Source organism: Corvus cornix, chromosome 7, assembly GCF_000738735.6.
Source record: "Corvus cornix cornix isolate S_Up_H32 chromosome 7, ASM73873v5, whole genome shotgun sequence".
Classification (NCBI taxonomy): domain Eukaryota; kingdom Metazoa; phylum Chordata; class Aves; order Passeriformes; family Corvidae; genus Corvus; species Corvus cornix.
The window spans coordinates 22,937,496-22,959,670 of NC_046337.1; the positions used below are offsets into that span (position 1 = coordinate 22,937,496).

The 22,175-nt window shown below is 41.9% G+C and overlaps 2 protein-coding genes and 1 long non-coding RNA gene across 7 annotated transcripts in view; 1 reads left to right on the plus strand and 2 right to left on the minus strand.

Moving 5' to 3' along the window:
* Positions 1 to 427: 427 nt before the first annotated feature.
* On the minus strand, positions 428 to 2,840 carry LOC104694162 (tetratricopeptide repeat protein 30B). Its single transcript, XM_010407294.4, has one exon. The coding sequence runs from the start codon at positions 2,797 to 2,799 to the stop codon at positions 799 to 801; it is 2,001 nt and encodes a 666-aa protein (XP_010405596.2). The 5' UTR covers positions 2,800 to 2,840; the 3' UTR covers positions 428 to 798.
* A 996-nt stretch (positions 2,841 to 3,836) lies between these two features.
* The window catches only part of PDE11A (phosphodiesterase 11A), a 117,713-nt gene continuing 99,374 nt past the window's right edge, over positions 3,837 to 22,175 (minus strand). For all 3 annotated transcript variants that reach the window (XM_039555242.1, XM_019290330.3, XM_020585056.2), the window contains one exon: positions 3,837 to 9,068. In XM_039555242.1, coding sequence (XP_039411176.1) covers positions 8,910 to 9,068 — 159 coding nt within the window. In that variant the 3' untranslated portion in view covers positions 3,837 to 8,909. The remainder of the gene's footprint in view (positions 9,069 to 22,175) is intronic.
* The window catches only part of LOC109145663, a 108,132-nt gene continuing 97,033 nt past the window's right edge, over positions 11,077 to 22,175 (plus strand). The window contains exon 1 of one of the 3 annotated variants that reach the window (XR_002047217.3): positions 11,077 to 11,241. This is a non-coding gene — a long non-coding RNA (uncharacterized LOC109145663). Of the gene's footprint in view, positions 11,242 to 12,829; positions 12,965 to 22,175 lie in introns of those variants that run through there. The other 2 variants (XR_005602360.1, XR_005602359.1) reach the window with 2 other exon arrangements.

Consider the following 22,175-nt stretch of genomic DNA (forward strand, 5'->3'; position numbering starts at 1 on the left):
CTGCACACGGAGGACTGAATTACTATGTAAGCAGATGTTGCTTACTGTGCTGCTACCAAACAGGTTTGCAGGGCAACAGCTGCCACCCAGATGGTGGGGGCACCGGGACTCTGAGGGGCAGCACTGAGCAGTGTCTCTGAAGCCAGTTGTTGTAACAGATTTTATTTCAAAGGTAGATCTAAACTGAGGTATCATCCTAATACGGCCTTCCTGGAATATATTCCCAGTCCCTGTATTAGTTATAGAATTTGGTAGAACACTCGTGCATTATTAATGAGTTAGCAAATGGAAACGTTTCTGTTTGTAGAACTGATTTTTTAATATAAAGCCATTTCTTGTGTTTAAATATACTTTCAAAATGATCTGCAACATATTAAAAATACCTTGGAAAAAGCAAAAGAAAGAAACATTTACACATAGGCACAAATTAGAGAATTAAAGCAACTCTTTATTCCAAGTCCATCCTAAAAGAGACAGACAACACATTTTTTTTCAAATGTCAACCAATGAAAAGAAACTTGTTCAAAATTTTGGAAGGCTAAAATATTGTCTTATGGGTGAAAACTTTATGATATTTCTATAACGACATTCTTGGTCAATATATCTTAAGCTTTACTTAACAGGACTGGTTACTGAGAATGCCCCTAGTTATTTGATGCAGCTTAATTTCATGAAAATAGTCTATTTTCTACTGAACATTGTTAAAATACAGCACAAAATCTTCAGAGATTTTTGTGAGGGTTAGCATGACCTCACAAACATAAGAACAAAATTCTCATTTCTGCTGTACAGTAACATTTACTCAGCCCACCCACTGATCTTATACATCAGTGCCCTCAAAAGCCTGGCTTCATAGGTGACTGTGTTTTTCCCACTGTGCATCCCACTCTCTTCAAGGGGGTGCTCAATGACAGCTGGGATGTTTCTTCCATACTGTTCACATTGCTTCAGAAACTGCACGCACTCCTGAGTCACACTGTCACGCAGCATGATCATGTGCTTGGACATGTTCTCCAGCAAGGACAGGAAACACCGCTTGGCGTAATACCACGTGTCAGTGCTCAGTTTTTTGTTATATGGCTCCAGGCTTTTAATGATCCTTGAAATACCAAAGTCATAGTTTCCCTTCACACAGTAGAGGGTACCAATGACTAGATTGACAATGCAAAGATGGTAGGTATTTTTATCAGGATTATCATAGGACAGCTGCTCTTCTGCCTTCTCGATCTTTCTCATTAGTTCCTCTGCGTCTTCATTCTGGCTTGTCAGGATGTAGGAAACGCAGAGGTTTGCTAACACAATGGCACTGACATCAAGAATGTTGTTGTAGTGCTTTTTAACTATTGGCTCATAGAACTTAATAGCCTCTTTATACTTGCTCTCCTGCATGAAGACCACGTGAGCCACGTTGAGCTTCCACACCTCATGATCCTTGCAGAATTCCATTGATTTGTAGAAGATCTTTTCTACCATTGTGTAGTTCTTCATGTCCCAACAAATCTTTGCCTGGGCCATCAAGACAGGTACATATTTATCCAGAGTCTCATCATACTCATTAATTGCTTTTCTTAGAGCTTCCTCATCCCAATTTTGCCTAGCTTCCTGTACCTGTTTTGTGAGTTTTCTTAGCTGCTCAGCCATTGTCCCTGCTGCATCATCTAGCTTGTGGAAAGCCTCCTCAGGGGCAGTTTGACAAGTAATAATGGCATCCAAGAAGTTGTACAGATAAGGTGTGAGAAGTTTGTAGGTCAGATGGGCATTCTCTGCCAACACATCAGCTGCCAGGTCGTAGTACTGATGCTTGCAATAGAGGAGTAGCAAGTTACCAAAAGTTTCTGGTGGACAGGGGTTCTGAAGGAGAAGAAACTGCAGCTTCCCAAAGCCATCAGTGGGCTGGTTGTCCATGTTCATGAGTGCTTGGTTGTGCAGCGTGACCGGATCCAGCTCTTCCTCAGTCCTCGGCGGCATATCCGTGAGCGCCTCCTGCGCCGCTCGCAGGTTGCGCAGCTGGTACTCAATGGCCGCCTTGAGGTTGAAGGCCTCCACCAGGGCCGTGCGGTGCAGGAGCAGCGTGTTGCCCACGCTGCGGACGTCGATACCCTCGGTGGTCATGCCCACGCTGAGCTCTGGGTGCTGGTGGATGCCGCGCTTGATGATGTCGGAGATGTACTTGAGGGCCGCAGGGTACTGCTTGGCCGCGTAGGAGCACAGCGCCATGTTGTAGGACAGCTCCGGGCAGTACCCCAACACTTGCATGGCGCTGGCAAACTTGCCGCCGGCCTCTTCGTGCCGGCCCTGCCGGTACAGCAAGCAGCCCAGGTTGACCTCGGCGTCGGCCCGCTCCGATGGGTCCTCGGCTGCTCCGGGGCCGCCATCAGCAGCGGCGGCGAGCTCCTCCTCCACAAGGCTTTGGGCCGCTGGGAGGTCGCCCTGGGCATAGTGGACAGCGGCCTGGAGGCGCAGGGCCCGGCGGTGGAAGGCGGGGACGTCCAGCAGCGCGCTGGCGGCGCGCAGGGCCTCGGCGAACAGCCCGGCCTTGTAGAGGGCCTGCGCATGGTACAGCCGGTACGGGAGTAGCTGCGGGTGCAGCGCCACCAGCTGCTCGTAGCACTCGGCCGCCGCCGCGAACTCCTGCAGCTGGTAGTGGCAGTAGCCCAGCAGGGAGAGGCAGCCCCGGGAGCGGCAGCTCTTCTGCAGCCCGCGGTTCAGCAGCGACACCGCCTCAGCGTAGCGCCCGCCGCTGATGAGCCCGTACACCACAGCCGTGTACTGCCCGTCGGGCACCGGCGCGGCCTCCATGGCCGGCCCCGGCACCGCCGCGGCGGGGCGGAAGCGGCGCCCTCGCTGCCACGGCAACGGCGCCGCCGGGGCGGAAGCGCTCCCGTGCGCGGGGGGGGGGCGCTGCCCCGGAAGCGGCGGCGCGCGCGGTCCCTCGAGAGCGCGGCCCGGGGCAAGGCAGGGGCCGGGCCCGGGCATAACCGGGCGCCCCGCCGCAAGTGGGAGCTGGTCTGCGTCCTCTGCGTTTGCCTGCCCTCCTCTGTTCCCCTCCCTGCGGCCGTCTCCCGAGCACTGACGCGGCGTGTTCAGTGCCGATTCCGAACTGGCGCAAAGAGCTGGAGCCTCCTGAAATCGCTGCCTGGGCCAGAATGTTTCCCTCGTTTCGCGGTCTCGTGCAGCTGGGAGGAGTAAAGAGTAAAAATCAGCTCCTGTATTTCTAAATGTTGTGTAATAGTTCCCTTAAGAAGTAGGTGGTGTAAAAGCAGGCTCTAAGCTAAACAGGTAGCCCAGGGCAGGAAGCATTTAACTTCTGTCTTGGGCTTTGTCAACACGAAACATTCCCTACACAGCCCATCAAGATCCAAAATTGGTTAAAGCTGGTGGAAGGCAGGACGTATGTTTGTTCCTTCGCACAATCCGACAGCTTTCCTGCATCTTTCAAAAGTAGAAGAAACTACTTCCAATTTTTCTTACTCAACAATGTAATTGTGCTTTGGAGGGCCTCCCCCCCCACCCCCCCCATGATATTTCTACTGAACAGTGATACTCCGTACCACAGACTGTATAATCTGTATAATTTCTGTACATGTGAATAGCTTCATTAGAGTCAGCAGACAGATTCGGTTTCTGGTCATTCCAGATTAATGCCAAGTGTATCCAGTGATGAAGTTTGGTTTGCCCCCAGGAATGAGTGCTGCACGGTTATGTGTCAAAAATCGTATCTGGGCCACTCAGTCTCGCGTGTTTTCAGGATCTTCTATTTGTGTGATTCAGTAATCAATAGATACAGCTGTGATTGATCCCAACAAGGTAGTTTCAAAGAAAAGTAATAATCATAATAAAATAATAGTAAGGCATTAAAATTATTTATTTTTTAAAGACCAGTAAAACTAAGTTGCTCATTTCAGAAGCATGCTTTGAAAGCTGAACCAGCAAAACAATAGGAGTAATGGTTTTAAAATGCAAAAGAAAGGAAAAGGATGCAGAAGTCTTTTAAGTTACATGTTTACATTTTGCAAGTATCTGGGATTCCCTTGCCTTAGAACAGACACGTGGTACTTCTGTGCACGTGTCAGTTGTTTCCCACAGGCAAAGGTTCAGGGTTTTTAATGGTATTCCCCACAAAACTGTAAGATGCAGTGGCCAACATGCTTATAAATTCGTGATTAAATACAAAGTAATCCAAGAAAGAAAAGGTAACAAGCAATATACAGGATGTATTCCAATACTGGCACATTCCAGCGATGGGCATCTTTGAGGCATCTCAATTCAGCAGATTATATGTTCCACTTCAGTGCTATGTTAGAAACCATTCACATGATTTTACTCTTTGACAACTCTTCCTTTGACAAAGCCAGTAAAAAACCTTCTTGCTCTATATTTTCTTGCCCATAACACTCTAAGCATTGAAGTGCCTGTTAATATGTTTTACAGAACTTTGAAATAAACCAGTTTTAAAATTTCACTCAATGCACAAATGAATTACCAGGAACTAAAGTGGGTTTAGTTTTATGAAGGGAAAATAAGTATTTGGCCTGTAGACTGAAACACTCCTGTTTTTCCACTAGAATGAATTCATCTAAATATTACAAATGATGTTAGGCACTGCTGGTTGCAGTTTTCAAAAATAATTTGTGAGTACTAGTATTGGCTTTGTTTGTAACTACAGGCACATTATGAGATTGCAATGCACTCTAAGAAGGAGCAATTAGCAAGGTCACCAGACCAGAAAAATGCAGCTGCTGTACCAAGGACACCATCTGAAGAAATGCCTGAGCTAAAATGAAACATACTTGTCCACGCTGTGGTTACAAAACATACAGCTGACCTTCTTGGCAAGACCCCTGGCCCTGTAAATAGGCGGGGCTGGCTGTGACAGAGCTGTGTGGAGAGTTCTGTGCCCGCCTGCCACATGAGGCATCCAGCTTAAACCTCAGTGAGCTACTGCTGCCTGACCTTGTGTGACTCTGCTTTGGAGCAGAAGCAAAACCACGTCCTGACAAGCAGATGTCTGCATTTCCATCACATTATGAAGCTGTTCTTCTTTGTCTGTAGGTCCTGGGCTGGGAGGGAATTGTCTGATTTCACTACTCAAACTATGGCCAAAGACACCTTTTGGACATCTTGTTCTTGGGATGTTCTTCTGTCTGAATCACAGGAGAGCCTCTACCCCAGGTGCTCCTCGCCTTGAACAGTGTTCAGTTTTCTGGTGGGGTCACAGTGTTGTGTTGCAGGGGAGCACTTTAGTCCAGGGAGGTGCACATATGAAACCTGAGCTCTTCCACCAAAGCCTGTCTGTTCCATGCCCCTCCCAGGACTGAAGGCAAAATTGGGGCTGTACCCAGTGGGTATCCTTGTCTCCTTGCTGAGCACATGAAAAGGGCCTTTGCAGAAGGGCAGGAGACAAGCCCACCCTTGTAACTCGCCACCAGTTGGTGGGACAGATGCACCTGTAGTTCAAAAGCCTGCTCGAAATCAAGCAGGATTTGAATGTCAAGCTCCTTCCTGATTAGCCTTTATTTATAGTGGTTTTATTTAAATTATTGTTTTATTTGGGTTTCATTTTTTTGTGAGGAAAGGTTGATTTTGGTAAGTGGTTTCACAGGTGGGAATCCTGAGTGAAATGACTGTTTGGCCTGAACTACCTTTGAGGATGGGAATGAAGACCCAGATCTTCTCTTGAGCATTTTCTGGTGACAAAATGAGGGCTGCTGCCTGGCTCTTGTGAGACCTTAAGGCCTGCAATTCATGGGCCAGAAACCTGACCAAATTCAGGCTGCAGTTGAAATGAGTCAGTAGTACACCTGGAAAAAAGGCATTGCCACTGAACCAACTTGAAGCACCTCTGGGTGTCCTATGGACAATCCATGTGCCCATGAGATTTTAGCACTGGAATTGTAAGTGCCAGAGGCGTCATTCAAGGCCACATTTCCACTTACAGCTGGGGCAAAGAAATGGTGACTTGTCTGTTGCTGATGTGCTGGGCATCTCAAGAGAAAGGCCAAGCAGCACTCTCCTGGGTAACAGTTGTCTTCTCCACGTGCTCTCTTGATTTGTCCTTGCCTCTTGTGGACCCGTGTTTTATATACATTCACAGAATTAGGCTGATTTCAATGTGGTTTTTTTTAAGCTCTCCTTGTTCAGCAGGCAGGGAAGCAAGTAAAAAAGAATGAGATTAAATAACCTACGCAATCATGTCTCCTGTGCATGTATCAGACAGTTGGGCAAAACTGACTGAAATACTAGGAAATTGTTTCCCTATCAGAAATAATGAAAAGCAGATACAACTTCTGATCATCAAGTTTATAAGCAGTAGCTAAAAAGTGTTTTCCACAATCTTAAAATATAATAGACTTGAAATATGTTTCTTTACTGTACTACATGCTTCCCCAAAGAATCATCTTTTTCTCACAAAATGTTTTTTGTTGTTTCCTAAGCTAAGTCTTAAAAAAAAAAATAAGGTATTTGTTTGTTTAGTTGGTTGGTTTTTTTAAGATTGAGCTATATGACTTTCAGAGACCAAATGCTATTCTGACATGCACTTCTGGGCCCTCCAGTTTCAGTAGAGTTGCTTCGTTTTGCCTGAGAACAATTTGATAAGATCAAGCCGTGTGCTCTCATTTTCTTCCTTGTGATGGAGGAACAGAACCATAACATTAGTCAGCAGTTTCTGAATTTTGACCCACAATGGCAAAGATACCAAAAGACAGGAGAAATAGATGGAGGCAATTACAAACAGTCACTTGATTGATGGTTAACATTGTTAGGGCTTCAGCTGTGTGTCAGGCTGCGGTGCTGCCGAATCCCCATCCCTGCCAGTGGGTGTTGCCATGGGCAACAGTGCACTGAAGCCAATAAAAAGGAGAGGAAATGAGGGGAGACTCAACCTTCAGGGAGGCTGTAGGGTATGCATTATAAATTACGTTATACTTAGCAATATGCAATATCAAAATTCAGGAAAGCCGTGTGTACCTGCCAGCAGTACTGTCGGTTCCTAGTATCTGTTTTTCCCATAAAGTACATGTTGCAGGTTTGTATGGCTGCTTACTAAACTGCATCTGGCTTTATTCAGAGAAAAAAGAAGTGGCAAAAGAACAGCAGAAACATTTCCATTTGGTGCATGTACTCACTGCTGTGCAGTTTGCATTTCTGCTCCTTCCCTGCTTCCTTCTGCTAGAGAGTGATGTGGTTCAGTTGTGCATCAACAGATTGGCTCGCAATGCTACTGAATTTACAGCTATTGTCCTACACACCATTAGATGCACAGAGTGTTTTTGTTTTGTTGTGTTTCTTTTAAAGAAATGATCAGCAGATTTGTTGTTTCTGTTTGATTGTCAGACAGATGTAGTCAGCTTTTCTAAGGCTCTAACAACTCAGTTCCCTTAGAAAGGAGAAAAGTTCTTTTAGCATCTGGTCAGCTGGGCCAGGTTCTGATTTCCATTAAGCTGGTGCCAGTTCAAGGTAATTCCACTGAAGTAAATGGAGTTTGGCACAGGTGTAAAACTAAGCTGAATTCAGCTTTAATTTCTGCTCCCAGACAACCCTATATTTAGAATCCCATTTTTCATGGAGTAGAAAGGCTTCTTTTTTTCTTTTTCCTATGAATGGGCACTCATAAGCACTGCAACATGACTCCTCTTGTGTCTGGTCATGCAGCAGAGAAAGCACCCTCAAATCACAGATCACAAGTTTGCTACATTAGGGGTCTTGGCACTAATGGAAGGAGACCAACTTTCAGGTAGTACCAGGGTCATCACACAGAGACATGTTTGGTTTTGTGACCTGTCATATTTAATTAGATTTTTAGGGACACCTTTACCACAGATGTCAACATGTGAGCGTTGACTAATGCTGTGCTATTTGTAATAACAGCATCTGAAATTGTACTGAAAGAACTGTGAGAGAGTAAGAGGTAGTCAGTCCAGTGTGATGATATTCTACCTCTCCACCATTTCAAAATAATATTTTCAACTGGAAATTATAGTAGAAAGGCTTATCCATGGTCTGCTTTTCAATGTAATATAAACCTGAACCACAAAGCAACAGATTTCCTTTTTATTTGTATTCTGTTTTCATAAAAACCCATTAATCTTTTCCTTAGGCCACACTATAATTTAAAAAGAAAATGAATGTATTACAAGAGCATTTTTAAAAAGGAAAAAAAAAAACCCCACTCTAAAATTACCATGCAATATTTTGTCTTTATGCAAACTTCCTCTTGCTGAGAAATTTGCTGCACTGTTAATATGAATTTCTCAGGGAAGAAGGGACAGCTTGGTGTTTTTAAAGATAATAAAGTTTGTTTTTAAATGTAGCAAAGGCAGGCAATTCTAAAGGCCCTGATCAATCACTAAGAAGCTTTGTTGTAAAAAAATACTTCTTCAGAATACAAAGCAGGCTTTTCAGAACATCCAGGCATAAAAGAGGAGGGAGAGTAAGAGAGGAACATCACAAAAGCAGGCATAATTGATTCATAACATGTACTGAAGAGATGCAAAACAACAATGTAATTACACACTATTCTGTTTTCCGCAGCTCCTTGCATATGAATTGGCCAGCTTGCATCCCAGTCCTGCTCTGTATTATTAATTTTATTAAGCTGCGAGTTCTTATATTTCAATCTGTTGTCAGCTTTACAGATTTTTACAGCAGCAGTTGAAATGTAGTGGAGCTGAATGAACACTTCTTCTTTTCAGTCTTCCGTGTCACTCCAGATAGCAGCGCAATCCTACTGCAGGCCTTCCATTCAGTCCCACTAAGCCTTCCAAGGAAAAGCAAACTACGCTGCCATCAACATAATATCCGATCAATTAAGCATGTCTGTGAAAGCATTTCTTAGAAAATAGTGGGTCTAAGCTTAGGAAAACCTTTCAGACAGCCCTTACTGTTAACTGACACTGGTATTTGCAGGCTTAATTTATGTCTTTGAGAGAGGTGAAGCTAGAGGAAAAGGAGGACAAGGATGCTGCCTGAGAAGGAAGTCTTCTTTGGTGCAGCTCCTCCCATTTACCTCTATTTACTGCCACGGAGTCCAGCATAGGCTTCAGTTTCACATTCAGCTTCACTAGACACTGGAAGAAGATTAAAAAGAGGATGAGAGAAGAAATACTGACAGTATATGCACTCCTTTGAAGGACAGTCCACAGCATAACAGGGGAAAAAAAGAGTTTAATCTGCACTACACCCCTACCATCCTCACTCCCAGCTGTAAATACCTGTGGAGGTAAAGCTTATTGTTCCCTTTAAGATCTCTTTATCTATCTTTGCATCTATGAACAGGAAGTCCACTGATTGGATGACAAGCTGGACAAAGCTGAAATAATCTCCCTAGTGCTAGATTCTGCTTTCCTATAGATGACTAAACCACAACAGTAATGTGTTTTCCCAAGCTGGCAGAAAAATCAATTTTTGTGTGTTTAAAATAACGAAGTATAAATGAGTTTTCTTTGAGATTGCACTGAAATCACCTCTTCTCTACATACCCAGTCCAAAGCTCATAGAGGCTGGTAAGAATCTTTTATTTGGTTTTGTCTGGCTTTGAATACATCCCTAAATTATGTAATTCCTGCATACCTTTGTTATAAGTTTAATATCAGCTGCTTATGTGAAAAGACCACAAATGCTTCACTTGGTTTTGTATCTAGATTAAAGAGAGACAGAAATAAACAGCAGCAGTGGATGTCAGGAAAGGGTTAATCAGTTACCTCCCAAGTGGTCATGTAATGTGTCCTTTCAGGACAGAGGAGTATTCTTTTGCAGCTTTTCTGATTAGCAAGCAGTGGCTTTTGCTGAGAGCTGGGCAGCATGCTTTCTCTGATAGCATGGAAACTATGTGTCATTGGAAAGAAAGGGTTGGTGCCAGATTAAAAACCAAAAAAAGACAAAGAAGGCAACAAAAGTTGTTCTTCTAAAAGTGCAGAGAATTATAAGGAAAGGGGAAGCAGAAAGTTGATCAGTTTTTGCTTTAAATAGCAGGGTTAACAGCAACTGCTTTAAATGGTCTCTAGAGCCCAGACACCACTAAAGAACTGGATTTTTTTTTATAGCTAGCTTGCAAACCGTGGGAGCTTGGCTTGAAGTAAGTGTTGGTAGATTTTTAATTGAGCTATTATATGATAATTAATGGTTAATGGCCTGATTTTAAGATGTGCTGAAAACTTGCTATTTCTGTAGACTTTGGTAGGAAATATGAATGCTCAGCATTTATGAAAAACCACATCATGAGGAAGAAGCTGGGACTTGAATCAAATCCACTTGAAATTATTTCCTTAGAATATGGCACAGACTGGGCAGATAATTTTGCAGTCTTGGGCCTGGGGTAAGAGGCAGGGTTCGCTGCAGTCTGCCCCACAGAACTTTGCTTGCTGCTGATGGGCATTCATTTTATAGAATGGATAAGGATTTTTAACATTCCCATCCCCATGCCTCAGAAATCTCCATTTTTATGTCTTTATTTCAGACCATTGTGTATTCCTTAAACCTGATTTGGCAAAGTCTAAAAGCGAGGGGCAGTAATGCATTATAAACAGCTGAAAATAATCTGAAAAGCTCACTGCCGCTGCCATTAGCACCTGCATTACCAGCTCAGTGTCTAGAGGTAGCACATGACATACTCAGCCCTTGACAGCAACCTATCCAATCCTTTCTGTGCACAGCCAGTATCTTCAAAAAGTTCTTGTGAAGTATTTTTCCAATATACATTTTCTATTAAAAAAAAAAAAAAAAAGTATGTATGTATGTATGTATGTATGTATAAGCAAACACCCCGGTGATTAAATCAAAATCAGCGTGTTTCAAATCTCTCTAAGCACAAAGATGTGCTCACATCCGTCAGCCCCAGGATCTGTAAGTACAAAATGCAGTACAGGCTGTTCCTGTCACAGATGCTATACCAGGAACCTATAGCAGCTACAGGCAAGATAGAGAAGCCGGAGCTCGCTGGGACTGCGGACTCTGTCTCACTGTGGCTGTGCAGCTCTCGGCTATGTCTGTGTCCTTTCTGTAACCTTGTTTTTTTGCCAAGACTGACCACAAGACCGTGATGTTTTCCAGCCTAGTGCCAGGGAGCAATTGCAGAGGTCTGGGCACGACCTCCTGCTGTGCCTGTCCCTCCAGGCCTTGGCATATGCCATGGCTTATGGCAGGAGACAGCCCTGTCACATACTGTGCCAGGAGGACTGCGAGTGCTCGAGGTGCTTACATCAATTAGCTTTGCATCGACTACAGCAGAGACCAGGAGCCCAGGTAGGCTGGGAATAGATTCAGAAAGCACCCCCACAGTTCTATGGTAATCACTGTTATCTTATGAGCTGTAAACATATTTTCTGTAAGTAAATACACATATATTTCTTCAAAATATAGGTCTAAGCAGACATTAGAGTCTAATAACCAAGGTGCAACAGAGGCTACCAGGTAAATAACAAGAATGGTTAACTACTAACATTAACTTTGATGAAATAAATTATAAGGAGTATTTAAGAAAGAATAAACCATGTCTTTGATATTAATTTTTACCATAGCACCAGCAATTAATTCAACGGAATATGTACAAAATATATAGTGTAATTTTAAGAAACTTTATTTTGTTACACATTGATTTAGATTAGTGATACTTGACAGTGCAGATTTTGCACTTGGTCTATAAAATGTCTTTATACAGACATTGATTTGATGTTTGGACCACTGCTTCTGTATTTAGTATCCTTTCACTTTGGGACTTTTTCATTCTGATCTAGTCTTTTAATTAAACTGTCTACTATAATTCCTATGGAAATTAGCTTTTATTTTATTTTTTCCAGCTACCAAAGCGTTTCAGTAGGGCTTCTCTGATACAAAGTGCACAAATTGGATTTTATTTCTTCTTGAGATGTAATTAAAAACTCATTTGATTACTATATATCTGGCCCTGTTTTAATTATTAAACTCCAGTAATCAATTTGCTTTTATGAAGCTTCTGGGAAATTATCTCAAAAGCAACACATTTCTCTCCCTTCTGGCAGGGTCTGGACCATTTACTGAATTACATTCCTAGCACCTGTTCCTGATCCGAATTAAACCACCAATTTATTCCCAAAGCTATTTAAGTTTATTTGGCTGTAGCCTCGTCAGGGTTTTCTACCTCCTGGCTGCAGTTTTTGCTTTCCATTTTATTGCATGAGAACCCCTTGATGTACTGCTCCTCCATGTTTTTTGATGCATGCCTCTTACAAACTAGTGATCTGTCTAATTTGGTGTCTAGGTTCTTAATACCTTATTTATTACTTGCCTTCCTAGGAAAAGGCTTGGTCTTCACCAGCTGTCTGACATGGGATATCACCACATAAACTCAGTAGCTCCAGAAAGGCCCTTTTCCTTGTTCCTCCTTGGTGCAGCAGGCAGGATGGGAGCTGGCAGGCAGCTGGGCAGCTGGGCTCGGGGGAGAGGGAACCCCTGCCTGGGGGAGTTCCTGTCTCCTGAGGCCTGGGACGCCCCTTCCCACTTGCAGTCCTTCCATTGCAATGCATCTGCCTTGCCCCACAGCAGTAGTTACAGGATTGGTGATCTTTCCCATTCTATCCCCTTACAGTAAAAGCTGTTTTAGTTGCAGTGTGATAAAGCATGGGGGAGGCACTGCCTGCTCCAGCGTTAGGAAAAGCCAGAGAGGTTTGCAGGTCCCTTCTGCATCCATGTATTACCTCAGATGTGTGACTAAGCTGTTTGTCAAAAAGTTACTGTATAGCAGTGACTTTTTCTTAGCACCTTCAATTATTTAGATGTCTTTTGGGACTATGTACTACTCTGCCCACAACATTCTTTCCCATTCTTCTCTCTTATATGCTTACACATAAGCTCCTCCAACACAAGAAAAGGTTAAAGGCACTTCAGCACTATACTGTGTGCACCTGGGAGAGGGGCAGGGCTGCCTGAAGGAAGAGCTCAAAATGGGGAAGAGCGTAAGATACTCTGAGGAAGCTGTTTATGGGAGAAGGTAAGGGGGGGGGGGGGGGGGGGGGGGGGTGCAGAGTGGTTTGCTTTGGGTTTTTTTTTCTTTCCTTCTGTATAGAGATGTATATTTTGGTAGATAAAGCATAGAGAATGCAGAAGCAATAGCAGTAGAAACAAACCCCTTCAGGGAGAGGGTGATGGGGAGCAGTGGAGGCATTTGTTTGTACCTCTGGGTACCAACTTCTGGGTTGAAGTGGGGTGTGGGGGAGAGAAGACTTCATCTGCTACATCATCTTCATCTCTGGGGAAGGACATTAGCTGAAACTGCCAAGATGCAGCACAGATGTGGTCAGAGACTAAACTGTTGCCAAAGCAAATACAAAATTTTGTTGCATTCTAAGACTAGTACCAAATGTCTTTAAAGAGGAGCACAGTATGTCGTAACTTACAAACACTGCAGGATTTACAGAGTATATACTTTTTTCCCCTCCCTGCTAGAGATTCTCATCCAAATACTGACCAATTCTGACCTTGCTTAACTTATGAGCTTTGACAAGATTACAGCTCATGAAAGTATGGTTGCGGGGCTAATATTTGTAAAGTGAGTTTATGGAATAAGACCATATAAATTCATTTTTATGACTGAGCACATATAAAAAAGTTATAGGTCTCAGTGTTCACTCTACTTTGGAACCCAGTGGTTTCTAATGAATCACTTTTATTATGTAGGCAGTTTCTTAGTTGGAAGGGAGGACCAGTGACCGAGAAGCCATAGGGATAAATTCAGACTCGGTGTAAGCATATGAAGCATTGCTGAAGTCAAGAGAGTCATGACCAGTTACAGCAAAGCTGAATTGGACTCCTGAGTTTTGCTGAAGTGGCTTTCACATGAGAATACATAGGCCAAAGGTGAGCCATCTATCTGAAAGTCCTTGAACTTCAGATTAGTTCAGATAAAAGGGAACCTGTGCTGCAGTCATCCACAGATTCTATTTTCATAATACAAATACTTGATAGAAATTGTTTTGAAAACCCAAAAGTATTTCTGTATATGTGCCCATATACTAAACACCAAAAAATTGCTAGAGTTCTACCTTCCACAGTAGAATACAGAAGATAAAGTGATACAGAGAAGATGTAGGGATTAACTTCTATGGACCCTTGACTGTGTATGAATTAATTATTTGCCCTACTGATTCAGGACTGTATTTAATCATTATGTTCTGCAAAAAACCCCAGTATTTGTGAGAGGGTTGAGTTAATGAAAAAAAATTTATTGCAATCTCCTTGTGGTTGAAGGGGACTTTGTTTATTCCTTCTAGGGCTTACTGAGGAAGGGTCCAGGTCATCACGTACATAATACATTAGTGGATTACTTTTTCATTTCTGCCAGGGAATTTTTTTCTGATGCCTAAAAATGTAATTAGATGAAATTAATGTATTACAAATTTCCCTGACAGAAAACAGGAGTTTCTTTTAGCTTATCTCTATAAATTGTTAGTGGGTGGAAGCCAATTGTGACTGGAAAGGGATCTAATACATGTGCAAGTGTTCAGCTCTTCCACTATGAATTAGTATTAAGCTTCTTTCTGGTTATGGTACACTAGCAAGAATAATACTGTACTGTACTCCTTTGGAAATAAACTACAGAGGGATGATTATAAAGTAAGATTAAGCACTGGTAAAATGTGCTGGATACTTCAGGGAGGAAAGTATGTACAGAGCTCCTGGTAGCAAAATGTGCTCCGGCCAGTATCAAGCATGTTATGCTGCCAAAGGGAGAGTGATTCTGAAGGACTGGGACCAACTGAAGTAGCTCTACTGATGTATTGCTATAGTTGCAAAGGATTCATCTGTAGTTCATTACAATTTCATGAAACCAAGGGTTTGCTCAGAAAGGAAGAGTTATTATTTCATAAACAACTTCTTATTTAGCTCTGCTGTTTATGGTTTTGATTCTGCATCTAGAGCATGCGAGAGACAGAATGTTTCTAACTCCTTTCAGCATTTTAACCAAGCAGCTGATCAATGTCTTCTGCCTTGCTATTAAATGGATTTTGAAAAATTCTTCAAACCATATCAGTCTCATATGCCGATTTAGTTCTTTGAATTTACCCTCAGCTGGGAATTCTGCAGGCAACTGTGATTCTGTTGTGTTGAACACTTACTTGAAGTGTTTCATCCATCATCATTTCTAGTTCTTTTCTGATGCAATGTAGTTTGTGCTTTGTCTTTCTTGAAAACTGAATGGCTGTTAAATTATCCATTCATCTTTCAGATTTGCTGTACAATTTGAGTTCCCTCTATTGGCTGTCTCTTCTACCTTATCTGCCAACTTTTCAATCTACTTCCTCAGATCTTTATATACGTTTCCATACATGACTGCCATTTCCTTCACAACACATTGGGCAGATAATTCTAAGTAAAACAGCAACAGAAATCGTAATATTATGAATGATTCAATTTTTCTCACAGATTAGGGCGAAAGCCTTTAGTGAAGCTTAGCTTCACTGAAGTCAAAGGGAAATGTTTGTTTTTCTATCCTCTCCCAAATACCTTTGTTGATGAACTGCCCTTTCAGTTGAGACTGTTTTGGCGTAAGATGACTCAGAAGTAAGCTGAAGTACTCTTGTCTGAAGGGCAAAAGGACTCCTTTCTGCTGCCTCTTCTAAACATTTTGGAGAAACTAGTAAATTCCTAAAATTGTTGACAGTAATACAATGTTGCATCAATAATCTCACCAAGTTATAAAAATCATAGCAAAAATAATATTCTCCTAATTTTCAAAGGCAAAATGAAACCCTCCCTGTTCTCAGGAAGCAGAAAAAGAGGATCAGGTTCCTTGCGCCTTTTGTAAGAAGATGTTCATGATAGTCACAGACAAAAAAAATCTTTGCTCTGAAATCACCAAAACTATGCTTTTCCATATTATACTGTGAAACAGTGATGGACTTAGATGGAAATTGCAAATAAAATCATTCTTTCTTCTTTTCCTGGTTTTTCTTTCTTGTATAGCTCTTCTTAACCTTTTCTATTAGTAAGAAAGTAGCAGAAAAAAACTTCTCAGATTAAGGGCAATAGGTAAGAAAAACAATTTGCTAATGCTTATTCCATTACTGGAAGTTTTAATACAGGGATGGTATCTGAGATTTCTGAAAGTTCCAGAGAATTCATTCTGGGTGGCCTCATTTAGATTCATCATTAGTAGACAAGAAACAAAGCAAGAAAAGTGCTGAACCTACTTAAGTTCCTATTTCAAGGCTACAGAGAGATCCATCTAATTTGCCAAAAATCTCTTTTCTCTGGGCCAAACCCTTATTCCTAACACAATCCTTAGTTACCAACTTCCCCCCAGCACTGGCATTTGGCCTGATTAAGTTTCCTCTGAAGCAAAGTTCTTACAAACACAGCAGAATATGTTGCACCTGCTCTTGCTTGGATAATATTACCCACTGGATTTCAACAGAAAGGGAGACTAATTTGATCTGCCAACATCTGTTTGATCTGCCTCAGTCCCCGGTATCACGCACTGCATCCTGGGCTGATGTGCCTTACTAATCCTTGTCAGGCAGGCACTCTCAGGAAGCATAAATGCTTTATCTCTCAGTTTCTGTGTCCAAATCAAATGTCAGAAACAAACCCTGCCAAAACTGTGCATCTTTATGGTATTCTTTAGGCTCTATTGAAAGTTATCCTCCTCTTCGTTCAGCATGCTACAAAGGAAAAGCTGGCTTCAATGAGACTCACACAGAGCTGATCAAGTTGCTTCAATTGAACAGATCTTTCCAAATAGCTTAGTCCTGATTTTTTTTTTTTTTTCCATAAACTGTTAAGTGTTTTAATGAAACATGTTTCACGGACTGTCTATATATTGTGCATGGTCAACAGCTAGTGAGTTCCCTGCCCCCTGACTGGTTGCTAACTTAAAATGAAAGAGCAGTGCCCTGACTTTTTGTATCAACAATCCCAGGTGTTGGTGAATGGTGGAAAACCATTTCCATAATGTTCATACAGATAAAGTCTTCTTGGTTAAATAATTTAAAATTTTTTTCAGTTCTAATTGTGTAGACAGAACAAAAATATCTGAAGGAAGAAGTCATTGTTTTGGCTGCATCCAGTGACTCTTGCCTGGGTAAGGACTAAGCCATGCCATACAGTCCATTCTGGACAATCAGGGCTTCTTAGAGGAGTATTCCAAACCCTGAACTTCTTATACAATATTTTGTCATGCAAAATTGTAATTGAAGGACAGAGAGAAAGGGATAGAAGTGGTAACTGAGGAAGGGCTGCATCAGGATATAGCAGTATAAGCAGGATTGTTGAAGAACACCTTTTTAATGGTCTCTGCAAATGAGAGGTTAATCTCTCGTCTTAAAATTGTAAGTAGAGTATATATCTTTGGGAAAAAAAAATCACTCTGTGTGTATGTACTTCCAATTCCAGTGTCAAAGTCAACTCTTGAACCAGAGAAGTTAAAGCACAGAGAGCCGTGACTGTTGAATAATTCTGTGTACTTTTTCTGTGCTTTGAAGAGGCTCTACCATTTATGACACCCTGTGCATTTAATCTAAGTTTATAAGAAGAATAGATGCTTTTGCAGCTACATCATTATAGACAACAAATAGATTTAATTATAAGGCCAGACATTATCTTCTGTAGGAAGGCAGGCATATCAGAGCTCTTGGAGTTACAGACTGAGTGATCACATTTCTAAGTACTTCAAACAGTGTGATAAAGAAAGAATCTGCCCCTCCACATTCCATTCAAAACACTTAAAGTACTTGCTAGGCTGAATGTTTCCACTCTTCCCAAGTTCCCCCTAGAATCCTGGATGGAGTAATGCAAATTCGATTCTGTAGATACTATTATATGTTTGAAGTTCTCAATACCCAAGAAAATCTTGAATAGCTCTAAAAATAGCACTAAAATGGAGCAGTTCAAGGGAGCACCAAGGTAGAGGTGAGCAGGGCAATCTCAGGCACGCATAAGTTGTAAAAGCCATGAGCTTCTTTATCTTCCACAAAGACATCTCCCTTAAATTTAAATAGCTGCTGTCATTGTCACTGACTACCTGACTATGTATTTATCTGCCCAGAAGCAGAGTGCATGGCCTTTGGCCCTGCTATTCATAGCGTTACTGTCTCTGCCTAACAATGCCCTGAACAGAGCTGGGTTTCCGTTAGCATCTTTTGTTTGATGTGAATCGCTGAAGCTTTGATGTTGTTTGTGAGAAACATAATCATTTAAAAGAATAAGATCTTCACTCTCCCACTCGGTGTGCTCCCCACAAAGAAATCTAATCTGAGCTGGGAAAAATCTGTGACTGATCCTGTTTTAGGTAGACACAAATGAGAGAGTCCAGAAGAGAAATCTGTTAGTGTTGAAACTCTTACCATCTCTTTACTGGAGGGTCAGAGAGGTAATTTGTCTTCATTATAAAAATCCCATTTCCTGTTACACATACATTTATGTTCAAATAGGTACAGAATGCTTTCTCTGTGTGGTGAACACAGCTGTCAGCATAGCCATAGTGTTTTATTTTCAATGGGGTGCTTCAAATTTTCTGCTTTATAGGATACTCTAACAAAACAAGGGAATTAGTACTTTATGCTGATGCTACCTTAGTAGTTTTGAAATGCTCTACAGTTTTAAAAAAAAATGCATTTTTAAAGAGAAATTATTATTCTAATAAGCTTGTTTCTCATCTCTACTGATAAATGTTTTTCTTACTGTCATATTTGAATGAAGAGCAAATGTGATGCAGTAAAGTGTAACTAAAACCCCTAAAATCTGAGATTCAATGTAAATCGATGGCTATTCTGCTATCAAGGCAAAAGCTCCACTGTTACATAAAAATACTCTGATCCATGATCACTACTGTGGCAAAAAAGTAAATTAATAAAATGATGATGTCCTAAGTGTAATAAAATGCAATGAAAAAAACCTGAGATGCTTTTATCTTCACAGACCTTTGATCCACAGTGTGAAGGAAATGGATTTGATTACTAAGATATGAAATTGGAGGTGGCTTGATTCCTACATAGGAATGCAGATAGGGGAGGGAGCAAGGGAGCAGAGCTGTGGCTTACCTTGTGCCAGGAGCAGAGTCAGGTTTACAGAGAAAGCACAAAGGGTTTGGGTTTAGACACTTGGATATGGGAAAACTGTGCATAATTCCAGACATTAATTTTTTTATATGTATAGCTATATCCACCCTCAGTCTATACAGTAGCTCATGGTGTAGTACATTTTGTGTATCACTGACATCCTTTCTTCTGGGTGGGATGGGCATTCCAAGGGGCAATCAAACAGGACTGCTAATGGAAGTCGAATAGATCTTATTGATTTGCTAATCACTTGTAAACCTTCTCACAAAAAGGGGCCAAACTCAGGAACAGTTCTAGCTGGGTAAGCAGAGGGATGTGATCCATGTTCCCTAATAAAGGAGACTTCATTATCCTTTACCTGGGAGAACTCCTGCACCTCCAAGTGAGTTGGCTTGAGCTACCTTAAGGAAATGCAGAAAGCAGAGCAGATAGAGCCAAATCTCCACAAAGGTTTCAGAACTGAGGAAAAAAGATAAGCCTAGAAAAGCCATAACTAAAATGTGCTGCCAAGTTTATATACTATTTTAAATATGAACCATTCCTTGTGGGCACTCTGGTGTAGCCTAGTTCATAAGCTTGGACTGCAGAGAGGATACAGTTTGTTCTAGTACTGTGAGAGGCACTGGGATGATATCAGACCACCCCTGGAAGTTTAGGCTGTGAAGATCCTTCAGTTTGCATACTTCAGATGTCCACAGCTGCCAGGAATATCTGGCTCTTGGAAGTTACTTTGAGAAAAGACAATTTCAGGGAGCTCTGCTGATCTTACATGTGACTTTAATAGGAGTTGCCAGCATTTACTGGTTGCTGGGATCACCTCTGCTGTGTGTGTGTGAAATAACACAACACAGCATTAGGTCCTACTCTAGCAACTGCACTGGTAGGGACTGGTGCATTCCCCATAGCATTCCCTTTGGGGCTCTGGGTGCTATAAAATCCCACATGGATACAGGATTTCTAATCACTAGCATGGAAAAAAATAAATACAAAAGCCTTGATTTTGTTCTCTATGGTTTAATGTTTTAATTTTGGTATGAAAATAAGTGCCAAATGTTTATAGATTTTTTCAAACATAGTTTTTCTAAGTACTGAGCTATAGGAGTACTGCTAATATTTTACTGATTTATCAGCTGCCACTACATCCCTTTATATTGCATTTGTAATAATATAATCTGTTCTCTCCCCACATGCAGTTCCTACAATGTACTACAATGGCAAGAATTTTTAAGAATGTAAAATACCCCCAAAATCTAGGATATGGCCAGAGTTGTAGTGTTCAGCCAGCCCTAAACAGAGGATTTACAATGCCTGAATACTCTGCTGATGGGATATGTGTATTGAAGTTTGATTAAGCTGGATATGAAAATTAAAACTTGGCTCCACACTGAAGAGAGAATCTCCTGCCGTGTGATACTATGGTATAAAGTTTTCTGTTTACCCCTAAGGCTGGTGCTGCTATGACTTCCAGGTTTGATGGTGTCTCTTTTTAAAGTTGTTGAGCAGCAGGCTAATGGCTGCACAGCATGATGCAAACACAGTGGAAAGCAGGGAAATCAGATGTGAATATATTCCCCGGAGATCTCCTGCTAAGATGGAGCTAACTAACCAGAGCTTTAGTGCTCAGATGTAGTTTCCTCATGCAGAGGATGGGCTGATTATCAGCTCTTCCTGCTTTACTGTACATTTTTGGATTACAGATGCTATTAGAAATAATGAATTCTGCTATAATATGCATTCTAGTGTAATATGAGCTATTTTATTGACAGGAACATTCTTTTTAAAGAGTGTCTGTCCAAGATCAGTGTCCATCGTCCCTCCCCCATATTGTCCAAAATGATCTTGGTATTTTAAACAATATAGATTTATATTCTTCTCTGCTTGCTTTGCCTTAATTGTTTGAAAACAGTAGCTGTAGTTTATTTCATCAGGACAATGACTGACCTTAGAAAGGGACGGGATCTCTTGGCAAAGCAGCAGCCTGGCTTGCTGCTTACACAAGTGTCTGCTCTCTGTGTCACACAACAGGAATTGCCATTGCTCCTGGGTAGTCATTTCATTATTGCCATGGTGGCAGCCTCAGATTCCACAAGGTATAGAGGGGAGAGGGCACATTGTCCTTCTTATGGGCCTTATTACGTCCTTATTGTATGATATTGGTGATATATCTGGTCTATAAAATGAAAGGAACTGCCAATCCATTTTTATTTGTGTGTAGGGAAGCTACATTCAGGCACAAGTTCATCATTTTAATGTTAAGATGGGAGCTGGTATTGCTGTGCACCATCACTGACCTGTTCATTGCTTTGAGGTCTTAGGCAATTTAGGGTGTGGTGGAAACAGGGAGAACTTGTTGCAGTTCCCCAAGGATGCTGAGTGAGAACATCACCCTGTTTTCTCAGGTGTCAGTGGCCAGTCTTTGGTGGCACAAGGCAGTCTGTGTGGTTTCAGTCAAATCCTGAAGCTGTTTAATCCAAAAAGGCAGAAGCATTGTTCTGATAGGAAAAAATTATTCCTGAAATGGTGGTCAAGCATTGGAACAGGTTGCCCAGGGAAGTGGTGGAATCACCATCCCTGGAGTGTTCAAAAAACCTGTAGATGTGGTGCTTAGGGATATGGTTTAGTGCGGACCTGGCAGTGTTAGATTAATGGTTGGACTCGATGATCTCAGAGGTCTTTTCCAACCTTAATGATTCTGTGGTTATCTCTAGCCTTAATAAAGGAGTACTCAGGCATTTACACACAGTGTGCCAAGCACCCAGGCAGTCTGTGTAGAAGCACCTTTAAAAGAGTAAACTCTGAGTTAAACAGCACAGGTTAAACCACAAATTGTCACTGACCCTAAAGGCTTGGCCTAGAGTGCCCCTTAGCAGTTTGGGAAGGTGCCAGAAGGAAGCACAAAGGCTCACGCTTGAGTTTCCCTTTGGGTCACACAGCTTTGGACAAGTTTGACAGCACCGACTGAGACTGTCCCTCTGGCACATCTCTGTACAGCGCTCCATACCTCACCATGGTGAGAATCAGTTTGTCTCAAACACAATAATCAATTGCCCTATCAGCTTTTGTAACTTAGAGAGGAATTATGGTTACAGACATTACCACCATCAGGGAATCTGAAGATTTCTGCATGGAATTCAGACTTTTGGTAAA